This window comes from Rhinoderma darwinii, chromosome 5, assembly GCF_050947455.1.
Source record: "Rhinoderma darwinii isolate aRhiDar2 chromosome 5, aRhiDar2.hap1, whole genome shotgun sequence".
Lineage (NCBI taxonomy): Eukaryota > Metazoa > Chordata > Amphibia > Anura > Rhinodermatidae > Rhinoderma > Rhinoderma darwinii.
This window is the reverse complement of record NC_134691.1, coordinates 202,257,147-202,279,958: the sequence shown is the minus strand read 5'-3', so window position 1 is coordinate 202,279,958 and position 22,812 is coordinate 202,257,147. Positions and strand designations below refer to the sequence as shown.

Genomic DNA, 22,812 nt, shown 5'->3' with positions numbered 1-22,812 from the left:
ATATCATACCTCTTTTTGCATACAGTTTCTATGTAGACCTATGTGTCTCCATGGTTGCAGACTACAAATAAACCTATATATAGTCTGATCCTGCAGGCATGTGTTACTTTACTCACTAAGCCCCTCTGTTTGCTAACCTACGTTGGAGTTGTAGACACAAAATTTTAGCATATCAAGAACAAGGATAATCAAGACTGCTAAGGCTTCGTTCACATCTGCATCAGGGCTCCGTTCATGGGTTACGTCTGAGCTTTCCGTCAGGGGAACCCATGAACGGAATCCAAACTGAAACAAATGGAAACCACAAGTTCCTGTTTGCATCACCATTGATTTTAATGGTGACAGATCCGAAGCAAATGGTTTCCGTTTGTCACCGTTGTGCAAGGGTTCCGTCATTTTGACGGAAGTAATACGGTAGTCAACTGCGCTATTCATGCCCTGACGCAGATGTGAACGAAGCCCAACACAGTTGCTTCATTTCTTATTTAAGATACGTTGGAGTAATAAAAATAAATTGGTTGCTGGACGGGGGACTGGCAGTGCAAGAACAGCACAGAATTACTACAAATTGGTTTGAGTTCCACTTTTAGCCATATTAAAAGATAGTTAAAAATCCCAGAAACCCCCTTTAAAGCTTCACGTACACTAAAATAGCCTTTTATGACTTTAAAACAGTTGACCAGACCGATTGAATGCTTTGATAAAATCCCACAAGAAAAAACTTTAAAAAACCTGAGTAGTGAGTTGTCTTAAGTGAGGACAGGAATGGATGGTGCGGTGATGCAAGGCTTTGTTCACACATTGCCGATTTAGGGTATGTTTTGGTGATTTTTTTTAGGCTAAAACCAGAATTAGATCCCAAAAAAGACATCTTTCATTTAGGCCAGGATTACACACGCAGCTTTGATACCGTTTTTGGCTGAATTATTTTGAGTGAAAGCAAGAAGTGGATCCAAAAGGAAAGGTACAAAGAAAATACTGGGGCATCTCCTTTCTTTCGTGTCCACTTTTGTGAATAGCAAAAAAAACTGAGCCAAAAACTGCATCAAAACTGTGGGTATGATCCTGGCATGTTCCATTCATCTGTTTGGCATCCATATTACAGAATACGGATCTATATTTGTATCTCTATGTCCCCATGCACATGACCGTAGAGTTTGTCCGTAATTACAGACCCATTAATTTCTATGGCCGACGGACACCTTCCCGTATATTTAGAAAGGCTCCACAAAAAGTTAGGACATGTCCTATTTTTTGCACTTTATGGACAGTACTTCCATACTTTATATGGGAGCACGGCCCGCAAATGCTGGAGGCTGTCCGTGTCCGTAATCACTAACCGTGATTACGGGTACAGTCGTGTGCAGGAGGCCTAACTTGGGAGTATATTCAGGGGACAATACGGTTAAATAGTCTCTCAGAAATGGAGGCCTATTCACTTTAACATATAGAGGTCTCTCTTAATATTAAAGTCAGTATGCTGTATAGAACTTTATAAAAATTTTGAATATAAGTATATATTAACTTTTCAAAATATAAAATTTAACATATAGTAGCATCTTAGAATATATAAGTCTCCTAATATTGAAGACACAATTTTGCAGCAAGCCTTTAGTATAAATAATAGTTACTTTAGGCCAGATTGGTTTTGGTTCAGTTTTTTTTTAAGCCGAACGCGAGTGGTCGCAAAATAAAGGAGATGCATCAGATTCAAGGTCTAACGCAGATACGTAGTCCAGCAGCTAAAAGTCACTCAGTCCGGACAGCGCTAATAGCAAGGGTAGTCAAGTAACTGTACAGGTTGGGTACACAGATAAGCAGAAACAGGTTGTAGCGTGAGGCAGAGACATTGCAGAGAAGTTGTAGCGTGAGGCAGAGACATTGTGCATCATTTCTGCTTAGAAGAAGCCTTTCTCAAGCATATGAGACGTGCAGTCACTGATTTTCGCATAATCAGGAGGTGGACACATAGGGCCAGTTCACACGTTGAGTAAATACTGCAGATTTTCTGCAACGGAATTCGTTGTGGAAAATCCGCAGCAAATACAGCAGCAGCAAAGTGGATGTCAATTGCCTTTACGTAAACACTGCTTATATGCGGACATTCCGGGCGAAAAACTGCACCACAGTTTGGTGCGCTTTTTCACCCGGAATTGCTTGCGGCGCACAGGGCGTATGCGCAGCGTGCTATCACGCAGTGTATCCGCCACGTGTGAACTCAGCCATATAGTAAGCCAAAACTGTGAAACTAATAAAAGTAAGCAATCAAGAGAATATAGATAACAGATTCACTGCCTAGGATACATGATTCTTGCGGTTCAAATACAGACATCAGTCTTTTCTTTATACTTTATCTTCCTTTTGAATCCACTTCTGGCTTTGGCTCAAACAACTGATCTAAAATCTGCATTAAATAACTCTATCAAAACTGTGTGTGTGATCCTGGCCTTAAAAATCAGGTAACTCTTCTTTAGGGTATGTTCACACGCAAAATCAAAAACGGCTGAAAATGAAAGAGCTGTTTTCAAGGGAAAACACGCCTCTGATTTTTAGCCGTTTTTGAATCAGAAAACACTTTTTAAAGAGTTTTTTTGGAGCCATTTTTGTAGCTGTTTTTCCATTGACACAATGGAAAACAGCTCCAAAAACGGCTCAAGAACTGACATGCACCTTCTTTTTACGGTGTGTCTTTTTATGCGCCGTTATTTAAAACAGCATCGTAAAAAAACTCTGAACTAAACACCTTTATTCTAATTGATTTCAATGGGCAGATGTTTGTCGGCCTTTATAGCTACCGTATTTCCAGGCGTGTTTCGAGGCGCTTACGCCCCGAAATACGCCTAAAAACTCTGTGTGTGAACATACCCTTAAGATAAATGAATCCCTCTCAACAGTAGTCTCTCATAACCCATATAGTTACATAGTCCGTACGGTTGAAAAAAGACACATGCCCATCAAGTTCAACCAAGGGATAGGTAAAGGGAAGCAAAAAATTTCTACACATAAGAGCTTATATTTTTTTGTTCTAGGAAATGATCTAAGCCTTTTTTAAAGCCATCTACTGTCACTGCTGTGACCAGCTCCTGCGGTGGACTATTCCATAGATTCACAGTTCTCACAGTAAAGAAGGCTTGTCACCTCTGCAGGTTGAACCTTTTTTTTTTCCAGACGGAGGGAGTGCCCCCTTGTTTTTTGAGGGTGTTTTCCATGGAACAGGATTTCGCGATATTTTTTGTATGTGCCATTAATATATTTATATAAGTTAATCATGTCCCCCCTTAGTCGTAGTTTTTCAAGGCTAAATAGGTTTAGTTCTTTTAATCTTTCCTCATAACTTAGATTCTCCATGCCCCTTATTAGCTTTGTTGCTCTTCTTTGTATTTTTTTCTAACTCTAGGGCATCCTTTGTATGAACTGGAACCCAGAACTGAACTGCATATTCTAGATGAGGCCTCACTAATGCTTTGTAAAGTGGTAATATTACATCCCTGTCCCGCGAGTCCATGCCTCTTTTAATACACGACTGTAATGAAGGGGTAGGGAGACAGACAGGTGAGCCCTAATCTACCCGCCACTCAGTCCCTGCCTACTTGCACGGCCCGTCCTAGGTGACGGCGTACAACTGGGCAACGGTCCCTACGCTCAATATGTGTACGACAGACAAACAGACAAGGGTACACAGAAGCTAAGGGAAATGGGGCAGTTGCACACGGCAACACCGTGAGCAACAGGAGAAGTGAACGTACTGAGTCAAACCAGGAGTGTACGAGGTACCAAACGCAGAGCAGGAGCGTAGTCAGTAAAGCCAGGGTCAAAATGAAGCGAGGTCAATAATAATAGCAGGAGCAGCAGAGCCAGGAAACAGGAAAGAATCACAAGCAAAGACAAGCAGGAAATGAAGGTATAAATAGACCAAGGGCGGGAGCTAGAACCGTCTGGCCAGGCTGTGATAGGTTCTCCCACTCCTGAGCCTACCAGCCTGAGTGGTAGCAGATCGAGTCACTCTATCAGACCTAGGAGCAGGTGCAGACTGATTAACCACGGGTGTCGACACAGAAGCTGTGTCTGTCAGATCCTTTACAAAGACAATATCTTGCTGGCCTTTGAAGCAGATGATTGACATTGCATGCTGTTATTTAGTTTATGATTTACAAGTATGCCCAGATCCTTCTCAACAAGTGACTCCCCCAGTGTAGCTCCCCCTAGGACATATGATGCATGCAGGTTGAAATAGTGCTATTAATCCCATTTTCTAGATCATTAATAAATACGTTGAATAATATTGGTCCCAGCACTGAACCCTGGGGTACACCACGTATAACCGGAGACCATTCAGAGTAGGAATCATTGACCACAACTCTCTGGATACGGTCCTTGAGCCAATTCTCAATCCAATTACAAACTATACTTTCTAAACCTATAGTCCTTCATTTACCCATTAGACGTCTATGAGGAACAGTGTCAAATGCCTTTGCAAAGTCCAAAAACACTATATCCACAGCGGCCCCTCTGTCTAGGCTTCTGCTCACCTCTTCATAAAAACAAATCAGGTTGGTTTGACAGCTTCTGTCCTTAGTAAAACCGTGCTGGCTGTCACTTATTTTGCTATTTATTGTCACATAATCCTGTATATATTCCCTCAATAGCCCCTCAAACATTTTCCCCACGATGGATGTTAAGCTTACTGGTCTATAATTACCCAGAAAAAAAACCTAGAGCCCTTTTTGAAAATAGGCACCACATTTGCCCTGCGCCAGTCCCTTGGCACTATACCAGTCACTAGAGAATCTCTGAATACTGAATATTATGAAGAGGGGGACTGAAATAACTGAACTAAGCTCTTTAAGAACTCTAGGGTGTAACCCATCTGGTCCCGGGGCCTTGTGTACATATATTTTATTTTATTTAGGTTGGACCATATCTTCATTTATCCAATTCAGTATATCAACTGATATATTAACAGCACTGGCACCGGCTACATCAGCTGCTCTTTCTTCTGTTGTATATACAGAGCTGAAGAACCCACTTAGTAACTCTGCCTTCTCTTGATCCCCTGTGACCAACTCCCCATTACCACTATCTAGGGGTCCTACATGTTCAGACCTTGGTATTTTTGCATTTATATACTAGAAGAATTTTTGGGGATTTGTTTTACTATCCTTGGCCACCTGCCTTTCATTTTGTATTTTTGCTGATTTTATCACCTTTTTACAAATTTTATTAAGCTCTTTAGAATTTACCAAGGCTACAGCTGTACCCTCAGATTTGTATTTTTCAAATGCCTTTTTTTGTCACGTATTGCCATTTTTACAGAAGGTGTAAGCCATGTGGGGTTTAATTTTAGTCGTTTATACTTGTTACCTATGGGAATAAATTTTGCACTATAATTACCCAAAATAGATTTGAAAATCTCCCATTTAACAATTATACCATTATTTGACATTAGTTCTTCCCAGTCTATATCCTGAATTGCAGCCCTCATCCTGGGGAAATTGGCCTTCTTAAAATTAAGTGTTTTTGCCCTCCCAGCCTGTGTTTGTTTTCTACAGTATATGTAAAATATAACTATATTATGATCACTGTTACCGAGGTTTTCACGAACATTGGCATTCCCAACAAGCTCTGCATTATTAGAAATGACCAGATCCAACAGAGCTTCACCTGTGCAGCCCGCTCTATCTGTTTATATAGCTGACCTTCCATCTCCTCGGCTATATTGGGGGGGGTCTATAGATTACACCAAAAGTAATTTTTTCAGTGTTTACCTCCATTTGTAATTCCACCCACAAGGTTTCAACCTCCTCACAATGTTCACCCTCTAATGTCTCTTTTACACTCACCTTCATATCACTTCTCACATACAGACATACACCACCGCCTTTCCTATTTGCCCTGCCTTTCCAAAACAGTGTAAAACCCTGTAGATTTACAGCCCAGTCATGTGAAGAGTCTAGCCATGTTTCAGCAACACCAACTATATCTATATTTTCCTCCAGTACCAAGGCATCCAGCTCCCCCATTTTGCTTGCTAGACTTCTGGCATTTGTGAACATACACTTTAACTTGCCTTTAAATATTTCACTTTCAGTATCAGAAATGTGATTATTTGACAATATTTGGGCATTTTTATTTTCATTTTCATTGCTGTTTTGTAATGAAAGGATCTCCTTATCTTGTTGCCTAGTCCTCTCCCCACAGTCTGTTTCTGCCACCACCAATATAGTCTGACCCCTCACTAACCTGACTACCCCTTTATTTTCTACATTGACCTCCCTCCTCAGCCCTAGTTTAAATACTCCGCCACCCCAGCTAGAATTTTCTCCCCCAGCACAGTGGACCCCCTTCCATTTAGGTGCAAATCATCTGCAGAATACAGTTTGAACCCCAATGAAAAGTCAGCTCAGTGCTCTAGGAACCCAAAGCCTTCTCCTCTGCACCATGACCTAAGCCATGCATTTAACTCCCTGAGCTCCCGCTGTCTTTCCTGTGATGCGCATAGCACAGGCAGTATTCCTGAGAATACAACCTTGGAGGTCCTTCCCTTCAGCTTGTAGCCTAGTTCTTTAACATTATTCTTAAGGCTCCTCCACCTACCATTTATTCTGTCGTTGGTACCCACATGGACCACAACAGCTTGATCATCACCTGCCCTTCCCAGCAATTTGTCCACCAGTTCCACCACATGCCAAACCCTGGCACCAGAGAGACAGAAAACCATTTCGATCTTGGCGACAAATTATTCTACCCGTTTTCCTGATTATATAATCTCCTACAACTATAGCAAGGGTAGTCAAGTAACTGTACAGGTTGGGTACACAGATAAGCAGAAACAGGTTGTAGCGTGAGGCAGAGACATTGCAGAGAAGTTGTAGCGTGAGGCAGAGACATTGTGCATCATTTCTGCTTAGAAGAAGCCTTTCTCAAGCATATGAGACGTGCAGTCACTGATTTTCGCATAATCAGGAGGTGGACACATAGGGCCAGTTCACACGTTGAGTAAATACTGCAGATTTTCTGCAACGGAATTCGTTGTGGAAAATCCGCAGCAAATACAGCAGCAGCAAAGTGGATGTCAATTGCCTTTACGTAAACACTGCTTATATGCGGACATTCCGGGCGAAAAACTGCACCACAGTTTGGTGCGCTTTTTCACCCGGAATTGCTTGCGGCGCACAGGGCGTATGCGCAGCGTGCTATTACGCAGTGTATCCGCCACGTGTGAACTCAGCCATATAGTAAGCCAAAACTGTGAAACTAATAAAAGTAAGCAATCAAGAGAATATAGATAACAGATTCACTGCCTAGGATACATGATTCTTGCGGTTCAAATACAGACATCAGTCTTTTCTTTATACTTTATCTTCCTTTTGAATCCACTTCTGGCTTTGGCTCAAACAACTGATCTAAAATCTGCATTAAATAACTCTATCAAAACTGTGTGTGTGATCCTGGCCTTAAAAATCAGGTAACTCTTCTTTAGGGTATGTTCACACGCAAAATCAAAAACGGCTGAAAATGAAAGAGCTGTTTTCAAGGGAAAACACGCCTCTGATTTTTAGCCGTTTTTGAATCAGAAAACACTTTTTAAAGAGTTTTTTTGGAGCCATTTTTGTAGCTGTTTTTCCATTGACACAATGGAAAACAGCTCCAAAAACGGCTCAAGAACTGACATGCACCTTCTTTTTACGGTGTGTCTTTTTATGCGCCGTTATTTAAAACAGCATCGTAAAAAAACTCTGAACTAAACACCTTTATTCTAATTGATTTCAATGGGCAGATGTTTGTCGGCCTTTATAGCTACCGTATTTCCAGGCGTGTTTCGAGGCGCTTACGCCCCGAAATACGCCTAAAAACTCTGTGTGTGAACATACCCTTAAGATAAATGAATCCCTCTCAACAGTAGTCTCTCATAACCCATATAGTTACATAGTCCGTACGGTTGAAAAAAGACACATGCCCATCAAGTTCAACCAAGGGATAGGTAAAGGGAAGCAAAAAATTTCTACACATAAGAGCTTATATTTTTTTGTTCTAGGAAATGATCTAAGCCTTTTTTAAAGCCATCTACTGTCACTGCTGTGACCAGCTCCTGCGGTGGACTATTCCATAGATTCACAGTTCTCACAGTAAAGAAGGCTTGTCACCTCTGCAGGTTGAACCTTTTTTTTTTCCAGACGGAGGGAGTGCCCCCTTGTTTTTTGAGGGTGTTTTCCATGGAACAGGATTTCGCGATATTTTTTGTATGTGCCATTTTATATGTGTCGTTGGTACCCACATGGACCACAACAGCTTGATCATCACCTGCCCTTCCCAGCAATTTGTCCACCAGTTCCACCACATGCCAAACCCTGGCACCAGAGAGACAGAAAACCATTTCGATCTTGGCGACAAATTATTCTACCCGTTTTCCTGATTATATAATCTCCTACAACTATAAATTGTCTTGCCTTACCTGCATTACCATCCCGCCGACTACTAGCTGGGCTGTTCTCCCGGCTGTTAGGGAGATCAGTATCCACTAGGGCTGCCATTTCTGAGACTAACACCCTCACATCATCACCCAACTTGCCAATTTTGCTTGGAATATCAGAAACAGGATTGGCCTTCCTTTTCTTGGACCCCTTTCTACTGCCCCTAACTACATTAACCCAGCTACTTGCCTGATCCTGCTCACCCATGTCTTCACCCTCCAGTTCTACCCCACTAACTGCGTGCTCCGTGAGCAGCATGCTCCACTCAAGATTGTCTATCGCCCTCAGTGTTGCATTCTGCTCCTCCAGATCTCTAAAGTGAGCTTCCAGGTGACCAACATGCTCACATCTGCCACAGAGGTATTCACCCTGGAACTCCGGCTCCAGTCGTGCATACATATGGCAAACTGTGCACTGAAGAAAACCTCCAATCTTGCTGTCCATTATCCCAGTTACAAAAAAACAGTGAACAATTGTTAAAGTAAAAGAAAAGAAGAGAACTTACAGGGGCTTTAACTCCTCTTTTTAACTCTGGTTTTATAACTCCACTTATATCACAAGCCACTTCAACCACCAAGCTCAGAGCAGAGCTAGCTCAGTCTGAGTTCTGCAAGCTAATTTATATCACCTGAGAGCAATTAACCCCTCCCCCTAGTCAGCTGTTCAGCAGGAAGGAAGCTGCAAAGAAAAAAAAGGTTTTTAAATTGTGTCAAATGTAGAATAGAGGTTGGAATCTTATAAAATTACACTAAAATTAACTATCTAGTTTTTAGTGGGTCTTAGATTATTCCATCCCGCTAAATGTATTTACTTCACTGATAAATTAATGAATAAGGGAAACTTCTTATAATCTTTTGTTTCAATTAGTCACTCACTCTACCAGATGGAGCTCTCATTGACTTTGCCTGAGGCTGATGCACTGTAGTTGCTGCTAACATTCTGGTGGGTGGCGTATTCTTTCACTATCTCTCCCTTCTCTCTTCAGCTGTCGCATCCGCTGCTACCACACTATCTTCTTGTCTTTTCGTCTTTTTTTTTAATGACTTCTATTTTCTCTGCCGTCAGACTGCCAACTCCATGCGCTGGCCTTTACAGACCATCGGCAGGATGGAGCACTGACGTCATGACGCACAGCGTCTATGACATAGTGACACCGGATTGGTCCTTTTCCAATCTCGATGCGCCATATAAAGGCAATTTAGGAGAAAACTGCCTCTTGCCAAAACTACGCTGGATTGTTATATTTCAAATGCAGCGGTGCAGATTGGCAAAGAGTGTTCGACGACATGTGACAGGCGCTTTGAGATCGAATCACAACTAGCGCTGAACCGGGGTCTGGGTGAGTACTTGCCAGACACTTTTGCCTGCTGAAAAAAGCCTTTCTAAAAGGGCAAACTGCTTTTATTTATATTATTCTACAAAGTCCAACTCAATTTTCAGCAAAATAGCCAATATCCTCCGGTAGGGACATATTTGTCATTTGTTTGTTTATTTAACAGTGGAAGTTAAAATACTGACACTTTAAGGATATAATACTGACATAAATACTGAGTTGAATACATGCAAAGTGATCCAAATTTTCATTTAATCTGAAGTGCTTAACAGCTAAAACATAATAGAGCTCAAGTGGCATTTGCCAGTTTGTGTCTTTCACAGGTTTTCCCACAGCAGGAAGATTATTTTGATATAAAGAACTAAACATTTTTTGTTGTTGCTCATTTCGTTTTGTCTTTTTTTGTCCCTTTTAATTTTGTTCTTCTTTAATTTGAATAGGGAAACACTCTCATTTGAATAAGTATTATCTGTCTTATAACTTGTTCTTTCAGGGTCCACCAGGAGAGCGTGGAAATCCAGGAATAACGGTAATGCTGTATATTAGTGATGATCGCTTAAATGTTCAACAAGCGTAGTCAAAACCCATTAGCCCGTAAGAGGTTCATACAACATGACTATCTACTAAGCAGTTTGTGAATGTTATGTAAATGTATTTTGTGGCCACTGCAACGCGTACTGGTGTCTAGGGTTAATAATACTGGGTCTAGGATTGCAGATACGCAAGGCTTTTCATATAAATTTCATTAATCAGCAGTGAATCATGTTTATAAGAAATACTTGAGGCTAAAACTATCATTAGGAGCGTAGCTATAGAGGTGCATAGGTTGCAATCGCTCTTGATATCTGGTGCCTGAGGAAATTTAAAGCTCTTGTTACACATGTTGCATTGGGGCCCAGGAGCTTCAAGGTATGCTTCTGATAACTATAGATTTCTATGTATGGTAATCTAAAGTAATCCACGGCGTAATATGAAGCTCCTGGGCCCCAATGCAAAATCTGTAACAGCTGCCCTCCACCCTACTAGAAAACACACCATATGACTATAAAAATATGTTATGGTGCTCACCCATAGTGTGGAACCTCTAGTACTGCAACTGGTTTGGCACTGACTAATCAGGGTATGGAGTCTAAGGACGCTCCTGTCCTAACAGAGGTATTGACTTTCCCAGTCAGATCCTCAGGTGTCTGGAGTAGTATCCCATTGCCAGCAGATGAGCTTTAGCGGATGACCGGAAAAGATGCGGCTATAAATACAGATGCGTAGGGCAGTAGAGCCAGTAGCCAGAACCAGAAGACAGTCAGAGCATTAAGTAGATTTCAGAAAGTAGCGGAAGTTTATAACCAGGAGACAGGAAGCACACCGAACATGACCAGAAAATGCATTACAAAGTAACCTAAGATTCAGGCTAGGAGGCTTGTCTGATGTGATTTCATCGGCCCACACTGTTGTGCCTGTAGTGACATTATCAGCCCACATTTGGTTTCCATAGTAACTATACAAGGCAGGTAAAGGAGCGCAGAGAGACGCAGATGAAGAGCAGGAGAGTGGCGCTGGGTCAGAGCGAGGATACGTCTCGATAGAATTAGATATAATTCTGTGATTCTAGAATGTTAGTTTGGATTGTGTTTTGCCAAATTACTGTATTGAGAATGTCTCTTTCATAACCACTTCCACTGAAATATGACTGTAGGTTGCTAAAATAAACTTATATGTAAATACAACTATGACAATACAATAAATATAAATATAGTAAATAACTGTCTTATTTGTCTCTTTAAGGACTGTGAAATTGTGAGCTTTGTTGAGGAAATCTGTGGATGTTGTGGTATGTAAATTACATATTCCATAGATGGATATTTTGTGTTTGTTCTCCCTTTAATTTTGCCTTATAAATTTTATTTCTTTTAATTTTCACCCTCGTAAAGCAATGTTTAACATATCTGGAGCAGTTTGGTTTCACTTGGTTGGTTAAGAGTCCAAAAACTGCATTATCCTTAATTTTTAAGCATCAGTGTACCGTATATCCAGGGTCAATTTATAGATTTGGTCTTCATTCCAAGAACTAGTATCACTGCCTATATGAACGATTAAAATTCGATTTTTATTGTAGAAAATCTTACTAAAATTGGGCTAAGTAGCCAAAGGTACTAAGAAGGCGTAAGCACGGTACACCAGACAGATGGAGGAGCGATAGAAAGACTGTTGTTAGCACCATTTGCTGCCAAGCAACACTTCCCCCTATCTGTATTATGATATAACACCTGGTCAATCCGTGCCACTAACACGTGTCCCTACGCGTTTCCTCACCGCTGATATTCACGGTGATTCATCAGGGGTCACACTGATGCGATAACAACACATCTATATTTGATTATGTGATATGGCCGGGAGACACCTATTGCGTGTCTCAGATCATTCACCCGGCTCGTGTACGACACTAGTCAGCTGGTCGAACACGAGCCGAGTGAGATGCCGGACATATGTAGTACTAACCCCTCCCTCCCTGGAGTGACGCGGCGGCCGGGCAGCCAATCCCCGCGGGGCTGGGCGGCCAGAGCAGGGCCGGCCCCCGGGCGCTCGCTGTCACTGCAGGGGGGAGGAACAGAGCGTCCCTAGTAACCAGGGATTACCAGGCGGCCGTAAACCCACTGGCCTGGGATGTTGCAGCTAGGAAGAGTACCCAGAGAAGAACACAGCGATCCTGAGCCCACACTGTGGCACATTCGATCACTGTGTGTGTCATCCTGCAATGGGAGACTCCGCAATCCCGGAGTGCAGTTGACAATGTGCACTCGATCGCCGTATTTGTGAACAGAGGGAAAGGGGGAATGTATAGCAATACATTGCACACTAAGGGACCGCTCCAAACTCCCTAAAAATGCAAGCCATACTATAGGGATTCAAGCGTTAGACTGGCAATGGGGCAATTGAAAATGGGCAGGGTGTGACATAAGATTCACTCCGGCCCCAGGTGACATATGACCAATTCAGAGGAAACAGTTAAACGATATCTGTTCATTGAGACCCGCCGGTTTCATGGTATGCATGCGGAAAATCCATTGGGCCTCTTTTTGCAGAATCCTTTTGTCCCAATTGCCCCCCCTGGCAGATGGCCTAATCTGTTCAATCCCCTGGAATTTGATGACGTGGGTATCACCGCCATGTTTTTCCCAAACATGTCGGGCCACTGAAGTGTCCACATTGCGGCGAATGTCGCCTATATGATCCCTTATTCGTCTCCTGAATTCTCTAATTGTCTTGCCAATATACTGCAGTCCGCATACACATGAGATCAGGTACACGATGCCCCTAGTTTTGCAGTTGATGAAGGATCTATTTTCATATGTCCGACCAGTCGTGTGGCTATTGAAATTCTTGCTACAATAAATCGATTCGCAAGCTCTGCAGGACCCACATCTAAATGTGCCCTTAATGTTATGTGTAAGCCATGTGGTAGGGCGAATGGACAACATATGACTATGAACTATACGATCCCTGATATTCCTACCCCTCCTATAGGTAACTGATGGTCTGTTGCCTACAAGGTCCCCTACATCTGGATCTGTCCTGAGGATCCCCCAGTAGGTCTGTAGGATCCTGATAACTTCCTGATTTGATGAATCGTACGTGCCTATAATGCGCATTTGGTCATCGGTCGTACGTATTTTGGGGTTTAGGAGTTCGCTCCTATTGCAATGAAAAGCATTGCGATAGGCCGATCCCAGGACATCATGGGGATAGCCCCTCCGGCGAAATCTATTCTGTAGGTCAGAGGCAGCTAGTTTGAAGTCAGTCAAAGTGGAACAGTTCCTACGTACCCTTAGGTACTGACCTTTGGGTATGCCCTTTCTCAAAGGTGCGGGATGCCAGCTCTCCCATCGAAGGAGACTATTCGTTGCTGTCTCCTTCCTGAAGATGTTGGTTTGTATATACCCCTGTTCGGTTTTATATATATTGATATCCAAAAAGGTCATTTTACTCTCATGGATAACAGATGTAAAAAAGAGCCCCATTTCGTTAACATTAAGGATGTCCACAAATTCGCTGAACTCCTCTTTAGTTCCAGACCACAAAATCATGATGTCATCAATAAATCTTAGCCAGAGGATGATCATAGATGTCCATCGATCCATCTCCTCCCCAAATACAATCATTTTCTCCCACCAGCCCAGATATAAGTTGGCGTAGGATGGTGCACAGGGGGTCCCCATCGCTACCCCCCTTAGTTGGTGGAAGAATTTGCCATCAAACAGGAAGAAGTTTTGCTCAAGAACAAAACGAAGGAGGCTGACCACGAACTCGTTATGGGCCTGAAAATGTGTTCCCCTTTCCTTCAAAAAGTCTTCTACAGCTCTGCATCCCGTGGCATGGGGAATCGAGCTGTATAAGGCCTCCACATCCAGTGAAGCCAGATGTACACCAGGATCACATTTGATGCCCTCCAAGCGTCTAAGTACATCCATGGTGTCACGGACGTACGATGGGAGGGCCACTACAAATGGACTCAAGATCCGATCAATATAGAGACTAGCATTCTGAGTCAGGTTATCAACCCCAGAGACAATGGGGCGACCCTTGAGAGGAGATGACAGTATTGTCATTAAACCATCAGACAAAGGTGGTAATATTGTGGTGATGGATCGCAATCAGTATAGCGATATGTGCCACCGCATTCTGAGTGACACAGCATGCTATAGAATTCTATTAAGTGATCCTATGCCAACTTTTGCAAACCAATTAAAGAGATTGGTAAATCAAGGCCGATCGCTTAATCTGGTGAGCATTAATGAACAACGCTTTATCCTTACTGATCATCCACAATATGCCACCTTTTACAGCCTGCCCAAGGTACATAAGGGCACATCTCCTCTCAAGGGTCGCCCCATTGTCTCTGGGGTTGATAACCTGACTCAGAATGCTAGTCTCTATATTGATCGGATCTTGAGTCCATTTGTAGTGGCCCTCCCATCGTACGTCCGTGACACCATGGATGTACTTAGACGCTTGGAGGGCATCAAATGTGATCCTGGTGTACATCTGGCTTCACTGGATGTGGAGGCCTTATACAGCTCGATTCCCCATGCCACGGGATGCAGAGCTGTAGAAGACTTTTTGAAGGAAAGGGGAACACATTTTCAGGCCCATAACGAGTTCGTGGTCAGCCTCCTTCGTTTTGTTCTTGAGCAAAACTTCTTCCTGTTTGATGGCAAATTCTTCCACCAACTAAGGGGGGTAGCGATGGGGACCCCCTGTGCACCATCCTACGCCAACTTATATCTGGGCTGGTGGGAGAAAATGATTGTATTTGGGGAGGAGATGGATCGATGGACATCTATGATCATCCTCTGGCTAAGATTTATTGATGACATCATGATTTTGTGGTCTGGAACTAAAGAGGAGTTCAGCGAATTTGTGGACATCCTTAATGTTAACGAAATGGGGCTCTTTTTTACATCTGTTATCCATGAGAGTAAAATGACCTTTTTGGATATCAATATATATAAAACCGAACAGGGGTATATACAAACCAACATCTTCAGGAAGGAGACAGCAACGAATAGTCTCCTTCGATGGGAGAGCTGGCATCCCGCACCTTTGAGAAAGGGCATACCCAAAGGTCAGTACCTAAGGGTACGTAGGAACTGTTCCACTTTGACTGACTTCAAACTAGCTGCCTCTGACCTACAGAATAGATTTCGCCGGAGGGGCTATCCCCATGATGTCCTGGGATCGGCCTATCGCAATGCTTTTCATTGCAATAGGAGCGAACTCCTAAACCCCAAAATACGTACGACCGATGACCAAATGCGCATTATACGCACGTACGATTCATCAAATCAGGAAGTTATCAGGATCCTACAGACCTACTGGGGGATCCTCAGGACAGATCCAGATGTAGGGGACCTTGTAGGCAACAGACCATCAGTTACCTATAGGAGGGGTAGGAATATCAGGGATCGTATAGTTCATAGTCATATGTTGTCCATTCGCCCTACCACATGGCTTACACATAACATTAAGGGCACATTTAGATGTGGGTCCTGCAGAGCTTGCGAATCGATTTATTGTAGCAAGAATTTCAATAGCCACACGACTGGTCGGACATATGAAAATAGATCCTTCATCAACTGCAAAACTAGGGGCATCGTGTACCTGATCTCATGTGTATGCGGACTGCAGTATATTGGCAAGACAATTAGAGAATTCAGGAGACGAATAAGGGATCATATAGGCGACATTCGCCGCAATGTGGACACTTCAGTGGCCCGACATGTTTGGGAAAAACATGGCGGTGATACCCACGTCATCAAATTCCAGGGGATTGAACAGATTAGGCCATCTGCCAGGGGGGGCAATTGGGACAAAAGGATTCTGCAAAAAGAGGCCCAATGGATTTTCCGCATGCATACCATGAAACCGGCGGGTCTCAATGAACAGATATCGTTTAACTGTTTCCTCTGAATTGGTCATATGTCACCTGGGGCCGGAGTGAATCTTATGTCACACCCTGCCCATTTTCAATTGCCCCATTGCCAGTCTAACGCTTGAATCCCTATAGTATGGCTTGCATTTTTAGGGAGTTTGGAGCGGTCCCTTAGTGTGCAATGTATTGCTATACATTCCCCCTTTCCCTCTGTTCACAAATACGGCGATCGAGTGCACATTGTCAACTGCACTCCGGGATTGCGGAGTCTCCCATTGCAGGATGACACACACAGTGATCGAATGTGCCACAGTGTGGGCTCAGGATCGCTGTGTTCTTCTCTGGGTACTCTTCCTAGCTGCAACATCCCAGGCCAGTGGGTTTACGGCCGCCTGGTAATCCCTGGTTACTAGGGACGCTCTGTTCCTCCCCCCTGCAGTGACAGCGAGCGCCCGGGGGCCGGCCCTGCTCTGGCCGCCCAGCCCCGCGGGGATTGGCTGCCCGGCCGCCGCGTCACTCCAGGGAGGGAGGGGTTAGTACTACATATGTCCGGCATCTCACTCGGCTCGTGTTCGACCAGCTGACTAGTGTCGTACACGAGCCGGGTGAATGATCTGAGACACGCAATAGGTGTCTCCCGGCCATATCACATAATCAAATATAGATGTGTTGTTATCGCATCAGTGTGACCCCTGATGAATCACCGTGAATATCAGCGGTGAGGAAACGCGTAGGGACACGTGTTAGTGGCACGGATTGACCAGGTGTTATATCATAATACAGATAGGGGGAAGTGTTGCTTGGCAGCAAATGGTGCTAACAACAGTCTTTCTATCGCTCCTCCATCTGTCTGGTGTACCGTGCTTACGCCTTCTTAGTACCTTTGGCTACTTAGCCCAATTTTAGTAAGATTTTCTACAATAAAAATCGAATTTTAATCGTTCATATAGGCAGTGATACTAGTAATCAATCAAGTGAACGGATATTGTCATACATCAATGCAACAATTGTTGCTTAGTGTCAAACTTTTCATTCCAAGAACTGTGCAATAGACGGGGACATAAATAGGCATCATGAATATTTATGATTAATAACCAGAAATAGCCAATATATCAGGAAATCAAACTGCACAATACAAAGAACGTCTGTTCTGGCTTCCCTGTAATACTTATAATGTTATTTGAATTATGATTAATAAACATTTATTAATCTTCAAAGTTTCCTGTTTGTGTTCGTCACAAAAAGGAACTGCTTACTGTGCAACATCTTAACCGACTCCTCCGTAAACGTATAAAAAAAGATAAAGCCTAAAATTGTTTTCATACTTTTTTTCTCTTCACAGATTGCTACAGATCCTGCCAACCGACTGATGTGGTGTTTGTAATAGACAGTTCTGAAAGTGTTGGCAAAACAAATTTTAATCTTGCCAAAAATTTTGTTATTAACATTGCCAACAGAATAGATAAAATGGGAAAAAATGGATCAGACCTCACAGGTAAAACTATGATTCTTACTACACCACAACGATAATATAATTCATTACATGTGTTATTTATAATCTTTTGGTATCTTATGGGATCAAGGTTACTTTAGGTCTGAATTTATTATAAAAGTGCTAAGTTTATATTTTCTTACATTTTTATGTTCTCTTCTTTGTTAAATATAACCAGAGATTCAAGTTGAATTTGGGGAAGGGAGATCATACTGTTAGGATAATGAGCCGTTCTGTGAGCTGATAAGAGGTAGAGTGCGGCTGCCGACACCTGTACTGTCAGATTTTGATCCGCATGCATCGGCCAATGTAAGTCAAAGTTAGAAGGCCCAGTTACAGCTGAGGTCTCACCTGTAACTCAACTTTCCCACTACTCGGCAGCAGGGACTGATGAGTGGCCGTGACTTATATTTTAACCATAAAGCTAAGCAATGCGAAAGGAGAAGTTTGGTGAAGCCAAGCAGATGGCACTGTCTTTTACTGCGCAGGTGCGGGATTTGTGATTCGTGCGCCGCAAACCCCAAAAGTTTTGGATTTTACAGAATCCAAAACTTTTGGGAAATTTGGACACAATCTGATTTGTTTAGAATTTATTCACTGTTCTCTAATCCCGATAGAATCAATCAAGCTTTATAGTGAAAATGCTTTTTTTTAAGCAGGTATAGCTTTTGGCTTACAACAAATATAGCTTTCTTATGAACAAAATACTCAGGTGATTCAAGTAAATGAGGCTGTGCTGCAGTTCTCTTCCCAGCCAGTCACCAGGAACACTGCTTTGCAGGGGAAAATTTGATTTTATCACTGCAGCCCCTTCATTGTAAGGATAGGTGGGGGTCCCCAGTATTACCAATCAGAAAGTGGTGGTATATCCTAGTAAGTTATGAAAGTGTTAGAAGAAAGTGTAAACCCACATATGTCAATTTGATTTGTAAGAGTTCTGGTTCTGGCACTCAGTTGACGTATGACCTCTTTGGCTATGAATGGCTTTGACTCATTCGGTTTTGCAGCTCAGAAATACATTGATTTTAAAGACATAATGGTTGTGTATCGTGATGCATCATGAATAATAATAATAATACATTTTAAATATTTTAAGGCTCTCGACTTGGCGTGGTGCAGTACAGTCATCAAGGAGCAATTCAAGCAATAAGGATGGATGATCCCACTATCACCACAAAGGCCTCTTTTATTTCTAAGGTGAAATCAATGGAATGGTTGGCTGGTGGAACATGGACTCCATCAGCTCTGAAGTACACTTATGAGAAGCTTATACGTCCAAACCAAAGAGCTGTGAGCAAAGTAATTGCATTTGTAATCACAGATGGACGCTATGATCCTAAGGACTTGGACAATCTGGGATCACTCTGTAAAGGAGTTGAAGTATATGCCATTGCCATAGGGGATTTGTTTACCAACAGTTCAGAAAGGAAAGAATTGGAGAAGATAGCCTGCAATGTCAGTAACAGGGTAAAACATCTAAGGGTATATGCTGAACTGGCATCTGAGGAGTTCCTACAAGATTTAGAGACTGTATTTTGTCCAGGTATGACATTCACATGACTAACCTCATTTTAACCAAGTTCAAACATCTACATATTTAGAATAATATACTATTCAATGTTTTTACAGAGCCAGAGATTTTGTGCCCAGATCTGATCTGCAAACAATGTAAGTAATTATTTTAATGCTACCACATGTAAATCGTGTGTGTGTGTGTGTGTGTGTGTGTATATTTCTTCTATCTTGCACTCCTCCCATTCTGCCCTGGGTGATTTTAATTTGTTTTATTTATATATATATATATATATATATATATATATATATATATATATATATATATATATATATAGAAGAAAGCATAGAACACAGTGACGGCACCAGGACTTCAAGTCAGATGAAAGCAAAGTGGATTTATTCACCTCAAAAAAACAGCAACGTTTTGGTTCAACAGGAACCTTTCTCAAGCCATGGCTTACAAGAGAAGGACTGCACATGCAGGGAAACATGCTGACCACAAAGTTACATGGATTTTCCAGTTTTTTAAATATATATATGTACATATATATATATGTATATATATATATATATATATATATATATATATATAAACAGATGGATCCAGCAGCACGGGGTATAATGTGGGTGCAAGCCCAGGAGATTAGACCAAAATCCCAATTGTATATAGAACAAAAATAGGCAGCACTCCGTTTGTGAAGGTGAAAAAAGAGGGTACTTTTATTGTCCCATAAGCAACGTTTCAGCTCCTTCCACTGGAGCCTTTCTCAAGCGACTAACATGTGTTTGTTACAGCATATAAAACATAGTGACAATCAACAATCCAATTATACATCAATAAGGTCAAAATAGACATAAATACGTTCGTATGAAAGCAGTATTCAAAACAACTCACATTAATGAGTAAAGTGCAAACATCTCAAATATAAATAAGATGGATATTGCAGAGTGTACAGTCAAGAGACAGTATCTTCCCTGAAGTATCCAATGAACACAAGTGAAAACAGCTGTGAAATGCATGTGTGTATCATAAAACAATTAAAAACATAGATCACCTCATGGAGTATCAGCAGCACGGAATCGCCATTATGATGAATATGGAGCGCAACTGCGCTTGCGTAATGAGGTAATGACAAATCAGCCAAAACCTGTCCATTTGTCAACTCCATGAAACTAAAGCAAAGACACTAAGGATATGTAACATATCCATGTGCCACAATAATAATGTATTCCTATTAATTGCAAGTAGCAGCATTAAAAGCTATAATAAATAAAAAGGTGAGACCAAAAAAAGAAGAAAAAAGAAAGGGGGCCAATATAGATCATAAGAATGATAAAAACATAAGATGGTATCATATGATGCCCAAAGACAAAATTTAATAAGGAATATTATAACATGAACGAAGTTTGTACAAAGTTAATAATCCGTGATGATTTGCATGTCCAGAGGTGATCTTCAACATATCATGAGAAAATCTGAAATAAAGGTAAAATATCAATTAATATTTAGAAAATAACGTGTATTTTAACCGATAAGGATGTCAACTACCAACATGGTTGGGCCACAATGGAAAACGAACAAGGGGGAGGGAGTGGGGAAGGGGAAAGGGGAAGGGGGGTGGGGGGGGAAGGAAGAAGGACAGATTTCCATTATAATAACCCACTAAGAGAGAAATCTAAATTCAGGCCATTGGGTTTAAGGGTATTTAACCAGCCTATCCATTGTAGTTCTCTAATTTTTAACAACCTGGTTCTATTACCACCACGTCTAAGGGGAGGAATATGATCAAGGATCCAAAATCTTAACTGATGTTCACTATGTCCCATATCTAGAAAATGTTTAGACACGGGTAAATCCTGACGTTTCTTTCTAATAGTATAACGATGTTGGTTCAATCTGGTTTTCAGATCCAATGTAGTCTCACCAACATATAAAAGATGACATGGACACTGTAAAACGTACACAACGAAATCAGTGTTACATGTAAGATAATGGCGGATATCAAAGATTCTTTTAGTCTGAGGATGTATAAGAGTGGAACCTTTTAGCATGAGGCTGCAATTAATGCAGCTCAGACATGGGAAACAGCCCAATTTAGGTTTAGTAAGATACGTTTGTCCATCAGTCTTCTGGGAACCAAAATCGGCCTTGACCAATTTGTCCCTGAGATTTTTAGACCTACTGTAAGAGAACAAAGGAAAATTCTTGAATTCTGGAATCTGTGTCAGGCAGTTACCCAACATAGGCCAATGTCGTCTAATAACTCCAGAGATAGCATTACTTTGGTCTGTGAATGTGGAGACAAAAGGAATACGATCACTCTGTGCTTTAGTGTCTCTAGAAGACAGAAGGTCATTCCTACCTGTCCGTTCTAGTTGTGATCTATGTTTAGTAAGAAGTCTCCTAGGGTAGCCACGGGCACAAAATCGTCCAATCATAGTGTCTAAGGTTCTATCAGCGGTCTCTGGGTCGCTAACGATCCTCTTCACTCTCATAAGTTGACTAATGGGTAAACTTTCAATTATCTTATGTGGATGATTGCTATTATAAAGGAGCAAGTTGTTGCAGTCTGTAGGTTTTGTGTATAATTCGGTGGTAAAGCAATTATCATTGAGTTTAATCAAGACATCAAAAAAAATTGAATGTCGGTATCTGAGTGTACCATTGTAAATTTAACTTTATCATCAAGGGAATTTAAATGTTCAAAAAATTCATAAAGTGACTCACAGTCACCTGACCAGATAACAAAGATGTCATCTATATATCGCCACCATCTGACAACATGCTCAAACTGGTGGGACATATAGATGAGAGTCTCTTCGAACGTACGCATGTAAATATTGGCGTAGGTGGGGGCAATGTTCGATCCCATCGCCGTACCTTGCAATTGGAGATAGAAACTATCACCAAATAGGAAGTAATTCCTTTTTAGAATAACAGTGAGTAGTTGTAAAAGGAAAGTGCAGCATTCAGAGGTAAGGTCAGAGCTATCTAAAAATGTTTTGACCACCTGTATACCCCTAGTATGATCAATTACCATATAAAGATTAATGACATCAAATGATACCAATCTGATTTTTTTGTCTGATGTTATAGTTACCTCACCCAATTTTTTGAGGAAATCCGATGTATCTCTTACATATGAGGAAGCCTCAATAGCATAAGAGCGCAAGATCTTAACCAAAAATATCGCAATATGACAAAATATTGAATCAGTTCCCGAAACAATAGGTCGCCCAGGTGGTCCGACAAGGGACTTGTGTATTTTTGGGAGAGTATACAGAACCGGGGTTCTAGGTTGTTCTACAATCAGATAATCAGCCAAATTATCATCTATGATACCACCTATCGTTGCTTCTGTCAAAATGTTTTTAATCTCCCTACTGATTTGAAATTTAGGGTCATAATTCATACATTTGTATATCTCAGTATCATCAAGCTGTCTCTTAATTTCCATAAGATATGTTGAGGTATCCATTACCACCACTGCTCCACCTTTATCTGCAGGTTTGATGGTAATGCTAGTGTCCCTAGCTAATTCATCCAATGCTCTAGATTCAACCACTGTTAAAT

General features: G+C 41.7%; 1 protein-coding gene across 1 annotated transcript in view; it reads left to right on the top strand.

Annotated features, from left to right (window-relative positions):
* The window catches only part of LOC142652831 (collagen alpha-2(VI) chain-like), a 147,552-nt gene that overhangs the window by 119,571 nt on the left and 5,169 nt on the right, over positions 1-22,812 (top strand). Inside the window, exons 23-27 of the mRNA XM_075828513.1 lie at positions 10,298-10,333; positions 11,587-11,632; positions 17,574-17,726; positions 18,820-19,266; positions 19,353-19,391. Of these exons, the coding sequence (XP_075684628.1) occupies positions 10,298-10,333; positions 11,587-11,632; positions 17,574-17,726; positions 18,820-19,266; positions 19,353-19,391 (721 nt within the window). The remainder of the gene's footprint in view (positions 1-10,297; positions 10,334-11,586; positions 11,633-17,573; positions 17,727-18,819; positions 19,267-19,352; positions 19,392-22,812) is intronic.